The 8,373-nt window shown below is 43.8% G+C and overlaps 2 protein-coding genes across 3 annotated transcripts in view; one reads left to right on the forward strand and one right to left on the reverse strand.

Annotated features, from left to right (window-relative positions):
* bs (serum response factor blistered) overlaps positions 1–7,900 on the reverse strand; it is a 15,941-nt gene extending 8,041 nt beyond the window's left edge. The window contains exons 1-3 of one of the 2 annotated variants that reach the window (XM_026810650.1): positions 7,803–7,900; positions 6,626–7,737; positions 3,864–4,115 (exon numbers count right to left, since the gene is read on the reverse strand). In XM_026810650.1, the coding sequence (XP_026666451.1) occupies positions 3,864–4,115; positions 6,626–7,102 (729 nt within the window). In that variant the 5' untranslated portion in view covers positions 7,103–7,737; positions 7,803–7,900. Of the gene's footprint in view, positions 1–3,863; positions 4,116–6,625; positions 7,768–7,802 lie in introns of those variants that run through there. The other variant, XM_018037375.2, reaches the window with a different exon arrangement.
* Positions 7,798–8,373, forward strand: part of SMC2 (structural maintenance of chromosomes 2) — a 7,521-nt gene continuing 6,945 nt past the window's right edge. Inside the window, exon 1 of the mRNA XM_026810649.1 lies at positions 7,798–7,911. The gene's annotated coding sequence lies outside the window, so the exon portion shown is untranslated. The remainder of the gene's footprint in view (positions 7,912–8,373) is intronic.

Consider the following 8,373-nt stretch of genomic DNA (forward strand, 5'->3'; position numbering starts at 1 on the left):
CAGTTAATCGTTCGCTTCAGTCCCTGGTTAAATATCATTACTCGGCGACAATCAATCGTCTTATAACGTATTTACAAATGTTTAAATAAATAAAGAAGATATCATTGTAATAAAGTAATCATAAATATGATTTAAGTAAACAAGAGAACGAGACAGATGAGAATTGTATGCACATATATATATATATAAAATACACGGTTTTTCGAGTAATTCATCACATGAGTTACTGCACTGACAATGAGTGCGTGATTAAATGAGACCTGTTTTATCCCATTCGATAAACGAATTTCCATCGACACGTGTCTGCCTATGTATGTACTCTTATCTTTCCGTAAAAAAAAATGCAGAACGAGCACGTATCGTAGAAAGTCTTTGGACTTCGATTAACGTATATGTAGATCCAGCCATTAAATGTCTATTCGTTTAATTTCCTAATATGCACCTTTTTGAACAAATCACGATTAATAAACTTAATACAAAAAGAAAACGATTGTAACTAAAGTTTTGATTTATTTCTAACAAACAGAACAGCTTCCCTAAATTCTTCACGAAACAAATGAAACTGAAAAAATTCAGGCCAACAATTTTAATCGTTAATTATGAAAATTATAGAATAAATCGTATCAGAAAATCGATAGCGGTTTTACAAAATAAATTACCGAATTAAACGACCAAAGGCTGTGAATTTGTTCGCTTCAATCGTTTCTACAAACTCTGCGATCATCGAACTTATGAGAATCCACAAGATCGACGATCCCATAAAATGAAAATTCTATTGATCATCTTCGTCTCTGTTCCCGCTAATGAACGTAAATCTCGTATACATTTACAGTACGCGTCGACTGGACTAGATTTATACGTTGAAAACGGAGCACCGTGTGTGTTTTCTTGCGCTCCGATCAGTTTTCATTGAAAACACCACCCGATCGAACGACAAACGTCGCACGTTCGCGATGGATTTCCAAGACCGTTCGCCGAACGATCTTCTATCATCGAAAAGAACAGCTCCCTGAGCCTGCCTATCACGCGTTTACACCGCCGCTCGTTGACTGCCCACTCATAAGAAACGGGCCCGCTATAAACGTTACATTAACTCGATTCATACGTACCGCGGTTTAGCGTTAGAACGAAACAGCCGCAAGAAACGCGTAATGACTTCTTCTGTTACTCGACTTTAAAAAAACACATTTACGAATCAATTTTACTGCCTAACGAGCGGCAGGTTACAACTAGTAACAATGAATCTGATGGCTCGGGCTTCTGTTAATTATCTTTAGGGGAACAAAATTGAAAACGAGTAATAAACTACGTAAATCTACGTTTTATCAATGCAATGCTGTTAGATTTTGTCATAATTTTGACGCGACAAAATAAAAACAATTTTAATATACGGTTGCAATTGTAATAGTGCGTAAATTGTTTTCATTTTGAAACGTGAAAATTATGTAAAAATCTAGAAGCATCAATGACAGATCAAAAAATAAGATATAGACTTGTCACTCGTTTTGAATTTTGTTTTGGGGGAAATTAACACAAGTCCGAGCTGGCTCAGATTCGTTGTTACTAGCTGTGTAACGTGATACACGAAATAATGATCGGAATTACTTTCTTAGTGTGTTAAGTACCGAAAAGCTGGTACGCTAAGTACTCGCTCGACCCCGTCCCGAGGATGACAGGTGTCCGTAATAACGTTCTACTCGCGATGCCGAGTCGGAGGAAGAGTTAATTGCCTGAACTCTTCCCAACGAGCCAGCCGTGGCAAAACATCGTTTCGATTGTCGTTAACAACTGTACTAGGATCTCGACGCTCGCGCGCACGTTACCATAAGTAGCCTCGATTTTACCTCGTCGACTGATTTGGTTAAATCTTTTTAGCGCACCTGCCACGCAATTATGCGAGCTATTTTCCCGCTGTTAGCATTCTATCCAGCCGTTTCATAAGCTTCTTCGCGCGAACGGATACGCGGAGTGGGCCTGTCGCGAGCTGCGTCGATGAATCAATTCCGAGAGCGGGAACAAATTATGCAAATCGATTAATAATAAGCGATCTGTCTTACGAGAGATTAATGCCTTTTTTGAGAACAACATTCGCCTGGAGAGAGGAGAAGAGATTTATGAAACGATCTGATAGAGGCGATTACCTTCATTGCACTTCTCCGAGTAATTAATGATGTCGATTAATATTACATTTTTCCAACCGAGTTCTTCAGCGACAAGCGTTAGTAAGTCGGAAGAACGTATTTATCGAATTTACGAGTCATCGCGTAGCATTTTAATTCAATGCAGAATCATAGCTAACGTTATTCGCGCTTCGTACGAATTACTCGGCGTTCCTCCCTGTACACGAAAGAAAATAACCGTACTTTCATTGACACCGGATACGATGAGCCTCATCGAGAATTTCGATATTCATCGTCCGGAAAAGAAAGTCGGATGTCGTCCGGAACTTCCTTCGCCGCGCTGATTCGTTATTCAGCTTGCACGCAACGCACGATTTTGACGTCCGTCGACTAACGCGTTCCCGATAGCGAAATATTAAGAGTATTAAATAAATTGTCGTAACAATAATTCCTCAGCACCGAGAGTGAAGACCCGACGCGTTACCGCGGATCTAAACTAGACAACGCGACGCCTAAGCGTCTTGGACGGAATAGCACCGACGTCGAAACTTCGACACCGTAGAAAAGCCAAGAAATTAGAGGCAAACCTAGCGTACGAATTAACGAAAGAAAAACCTCGTTCTGTGGCTGTACTTCCTACATCGATTCTGTGTCTCTGATGAAATCGCTAGAACAATTAAGTTCAGCTGTGGAATCTACTGAAACTCCATAACGAAACCGTTTCGTTCCCCTTTAAATGAAAACGCGACGATCTCCCAACGTGTTTCTGAAACACGTTTACGTGGCTCATGTTGAAAATAGATAATCCAAGGCAGAGCGCAGGTTCCTCAATAGATGCATTTTAACATCGGAATTAGACAAATTTTCCAAGTACAATAAGCAGAGGCTCAATGAAGATTTAATTCGAGACAAACCATTGACCAATTCGGTCGAAGAAAAATATTTCAGCGATGTACATACTAAGAGGTCTTCGGTGCGCTGTGCCGAGAGATAATCCACGTAACCGTGACGAAACGGAGCGGTGAGCGTCCGTAAGATATCTCGAGTCGACGATTGTCACAGCCAATCGACGACATTCATCTGGCGAACGCAATAAGTGTACACGGATAATTGCCGTTATGCCGGCGGCCCGCGTTACGACGCGACGGTAGCTCTCTGACCGCGCGATCACCGACGCTTATCGAGCATCTCGTCTCTTCGCCGATATCCACGGACGCGTCGAACCGCACGTTCCGAGAACACGCCGTCGTGTTCCCGCTTGCTCACCGTTCATCTTCCTCTCTCCGTCACGATATTCCGTGGTCATCGATCATGCGAAGTAGGAGGACACGGTAGCCAGCAACAGGTAGCGGACGACGCCGCGTCGGACACGCGGTCGGAGCCGGAGGGCAAGCGCACGTTGCTAACGAGCGGGTAGTACTACCGTTGGGGATGCGAGTGCGACATGTGAGGATGGTAGGCGGCGTGATGGGGTGGCAGGGGCGAGGGACAGGACTGTTGATAAGGGCCGCCTAACATTGGCCCGGGACTCGAACATGGTACCAGGTGCGAGCTCGGCGAGCCCGCGTGTGCATGCGCGATCAGGTGCGCGTGCTGCGCGTGCGAGGGTGGCGCGTGCTGCGAACCCGGCGGCGGTGGCGGCGGGGGTTGCGGATGCCCTGGAGGGCCGCCGGTCGGTCCGCCGCCGGGGTATCCGCCGTGGAGCGAGCCACCGTGCGGCGAGCCATACACCAGTTGCCTTACTTTCTGCTCGTCGTCGGCTATGTTGTAGGTCAGTTCGGTCTCCTCGAAACCCGTCGCGGACATCCTCTGGTCGCCGGAGGAACCTGAGGCGGGCGGGTCCGGGCTGTTCAAGCAGGTCTGGATCAACGCCTTCCCGGCCTCGCTCGTTATCATCGGCTGCAGTTTTCGTGTCGCGAACGTGTACACATGCCCGGTCTCGCTCGCTACCAGCAGCATCACCTGTGTACCTGTCAGCGTCGACAACTCGTACGCCTGCAACCAGAGATAACGATTAATTAGGGTTGTCCCCGGGTCTCTTTCTCCGATTCGCTCTCCATCCGATTAATTATGTTACTTTTGATCACTTTTTGTTTCGTCCTTCATTCTCGTTTTCAACGTCTATTCAGCTTTTCTCATTTTGTTTCTTTAGTTGGAACCTGGTTTCAGTTGGAGAAGCGAATATGAAAACGAGACAAAGTTATTCGCCTGATTGTCATTAGTCAGAAGAATTGGCTCGCGAAAGTGGAAAATGGTACTTGGAACCGTTGCCGAACTATAGTCTGATTCAACTTCTTCATTAAAATTGCGATCGTATCTTCATTTTGCGAAGAGAAAGTTCGCAGGTTTAAATTTTGAGTGCGTGATAAAATTGACCGGAAATTTATATTACAATTAATGGAAATGATGTTTCTTTAAAGAAAGAATCCTGGCGCGAACTGTTAATTCGCAGCCGGATCCTTGAGTTACGAAAGTAATATTTTCCGTTGGAGTCTTAAACGTTCGACGTGTATCACAAACACCTGCTATATTCCACTGTTTATAGATCACACTTATGCAAATTGTTACCGCCTGCGCAATCATTATCGTACGATTTTTATAAATAATTAATTGGAAACGAGGGCAAGCGCGATGGAAAAACTGCGTACTTCGTTCTTTCTATCCGAGAGATTATACCTTTTAATGACATAATAATTATCAAGGCTTCCCAGACTGTTTACGCGAATAGCGCAGATGGAATTCTCTCTTTTTGCAGTGAAAACTGATGCTCCTACGAGTACGCATTGTGTATTTAACTCTAATCTAAATTGTAAAAATTCAGCCTGCTAACAAGAAACGCGCTGCTCGAGGGGGAACAACGCAACCGCGGCACGAAGATGAATAAACATAGTGGAACGTTATGAAATCGTTGTCTTTGGCTTAGATCAGTACGCCTTGTTGCATATTTATAGTCAAAGAAAGTATTCTGCAAAAGAGTATGCAAAACGGTACGGAGAAAACGATTGTTTGTAGTCTCCATTGAAATTTTGTGTAAACGAATATATAATTTTGTTTCCTTTACCGTTCGCTGTTTGTGCCTCATATATTCGTTCAAAGTCACCTATAACACACTCCGCATAATCTAAGAAAAATAGACAGCTTCAATAAAATTGTATGCACGAACATTTAACATTTTTATACCAGACATAATGTCCTCAATAAAAAAACTTATACTGTTCACATAATTATACCACACTTCGCGATTTATTTTGCATTAAAAATTTGCATTAATGATCAATTATCTAACTGCAAAAAGCGATACTTCCGCTGTTGTATTTCAATACGACTATAGCACGAAGAATAAAATATTGTAAAAGCTTCGTAAAGCTTGTTTATTTCCTCGCGGAAATTTCCAAAATCTCCCAAATCGTTTATAGCACGCGTGTAATTCCATTAAACACATGAAGTCAGACTAGTATTTTAAGTTTAAACTTTCCCTTATATAATTACTGATGTTTATCTCGAGATCGGTTTAAGTTTCCATTTTCCCGATGAAGTTATAAAGCAGTTATGTCAGTTTCGTGTCAAAACACGGCTAATTATAGTGGGCCGCCTTTAGGAAAGGGGAACAATCTATCTTTGGTTTTCTATATTTGTATGAAAGATGCAATTTGCCTTAGGTTCTTCTACGGATTTAGATACACCGCCGTTGGGATCAAATAAACAATTGTACCAAGCGCGAACAAACTGTTTTCAGATACAATTTATATACAATAACTAATTATAGATTTTGCTACTATTGATCTTGAATTATAACAAATATCCTTTCTTCGAAAAATTGCTATGTGAGTAATACTTCCCGTGCTAATATTAGCGTAAAAAGTGTATAATTTACTCATTTTATGTACAATTAACTTCGAGTTTACGATATGTTACTAATTTGAAAGTATACATAATAACAAAGATAAACATAGATATAATTTTCAACCGTACATGTTTAGTAAACGTTATCTCACTAGTGGCGATTAAAATCGAAAGAGTCGGATGATAAATATTGTCAAGATGCCTCGCACGTTGCCAATTTGCAACAGCGTGAGTTTGGTTGGTCGTCGGCGTATTTCGATCCAAAATACACGAATAGACTACCGGTATACAAATACACGTACAAAGCACAGTTGTCACTCATAAATCGCGCGCTCCCGGTTTCGCGTGCTCACGAAAGTCATCAACATACCTACGCTTGGAGTGTGCGATCACCGTAGCCATACGGCGTACAGCGATAATGCACGTTCCACCTCGTACTTACGTGTCACATTCGAAAACTGACTTTTCGCTCGCCGCGTACGCTCTGTTATCTCTCGTCGAATTTGAACGCACTCGAACACCGTTCCGAGAACACTATACGATCGCAATGACCGATGATCGATAGCCGGGATCGACGAGACGGGCTCGGCACAGGTTTTTCTTTTACGTTTAACGAGAAATAACTACTGCTAGGTAGGTCGACAGGTTTGCCAGATACGAACCTTCTTCATGATTCCGGTTTTTCTCTTAGAGAACGTGGTGTACCTCCGTAGCTTGTTATCGATGTATTCCATTTTAATCTTGACCCGTCCCTTGGTCTTCTTCCCGTTCGATGGGGGTGACTTTTTCGGCTGGCCCAAACTGGTGAACGATTCCTCGAGATTGTCGGGGACGCAGTCAGCGGACATCGACATGCCCTGCTGTTGCGAAAGCGCTTGCCGGGCGTTGCTGTCATCGTAGCATACGTCCGAGGTGGTCCTCTTGATACCTCTCTGAACGGATCCCACGCCGGCATTCGGTGCGCCCGCAGCGGCCGCCGCAGCCATCATGGTGGCGCTATTGCGGCTTATTTGAGAAGTTGTTAGCTGGGAGGTGGACGGTCGGCCGTACATTTCCGAGCCAGCGTCGCTGCCTATCATCCCCATGCTGTAGCCAAGGTTTGCGTATCGACTGTCTCTTGCGCCGCTAGGGTTGTCCATTACGGACCCGCGCACATTTATTCCCTTTCCCTCGGCCCTTCTCCGCCACGGAATCGCGAAAACTCGGCGCAATGTTTCCCACGTGATCAACCATCTAGAGGAACACGGGACAACAACGCGCACTGCACGAGCGCTCCCCGCGAACTGAATGCGCGCCGAGTATCGTAACTTGACCTACGTGCTAACGCGGTGCCTCCGTGCGTTCCAGCGCAGCCGGTACCCCCACCGATGGTCGCGTGCGCTGTCGAAAACTAGTCCACTCTATCCGAGCACGGTTACCTGGCGAAAGATCCTGGAAAATTTCTTCGTCGAAAAATCAAGCCCGTTACCGTGGACATCGATCACCTGGCAAACATCTTTTGCGCGGCTTCCGTATCCGAAAATTTGTCACTGAAAGATCGCGCGGAGTGGTACAAGAATCGGCGAGAGGGCGTCCCCGGCTGCCATATTTAGAAGTAGACGTTACCATATTAGGGAAAGTTTGCCAAATATGGTGAACAGAGGTGGTCCTTCCTTTTCAAATGATCACTCGGCGCGCCGCGACAAAACACCAATCCAACTGACAGTAGCGCTTCCTGCACGCCTCTCCTCCCTCCTTCTTTCGCCAGTATGTCCTTCCTATTTCTACGTGCTTGCTAAAACATACGACTGATAAGCGGCTCTCTTTCTCTCTCCCGTTTGTTGGGCCGCTATTTCTTACCGCCTCTCTGAGCTTTCGTGCTTTTATCAAGTTCTGTTTACGTTCAGATCTGTGCATCATCGTTCCTGTTTCAGCTGCTGCTTGTGTTCAACTTTTTGTCGGGTCGAAGGTAATAACGCGAGTCGATGCTTTTGTATAACAATGCGAAACAGTTAACGAGATCTTGTTATATCGAAGCACTGTTTACGCTCGCATCGTTACATCGATTCGGATGTTGATTCTCGTGAATATCTGTCCAACATTATACGCACGAACGTGTTATGAATCATGTTTTAATATTTATAACTTAATGGATGTAGAACGTACTAGATGATTGTGTGGGACAAATCTGTGTGCTTTACAGAATTGAATCTATATATTAATGGACAGGAGCATTAAAATTTCATGATATTCCTGTCGATATTCATTTTTCTTCCTCATGCAAATGTTTTGACATCATTCCTTATAACTGTGAACATGCTTGTTCATTTGGAGCATTAGAAATCAACTGGGAAATAATGATTTGCTTTAGCATATTGTATTTGTAATCCAGTAAAAGATGAAACATATGCTATATATACCTGTTATGAGT

This window comes from Ceratina calcarata, unplaced genomic scaffold, assembly GCF_001652005.2.
Source record: "Ceratina calcarata isolate Rehan_Ccalc_2016 unplaced genomic scaffold, ASM165200v1 scaffold165.2, whole genome shotgun sequence".
NCBI classification, from domain to species: Eukaryota; Metazoa; Arthropoda; class Insecta; order Hymenoptera; family Apidae; genus Ceratina; species Ceratina calcarata.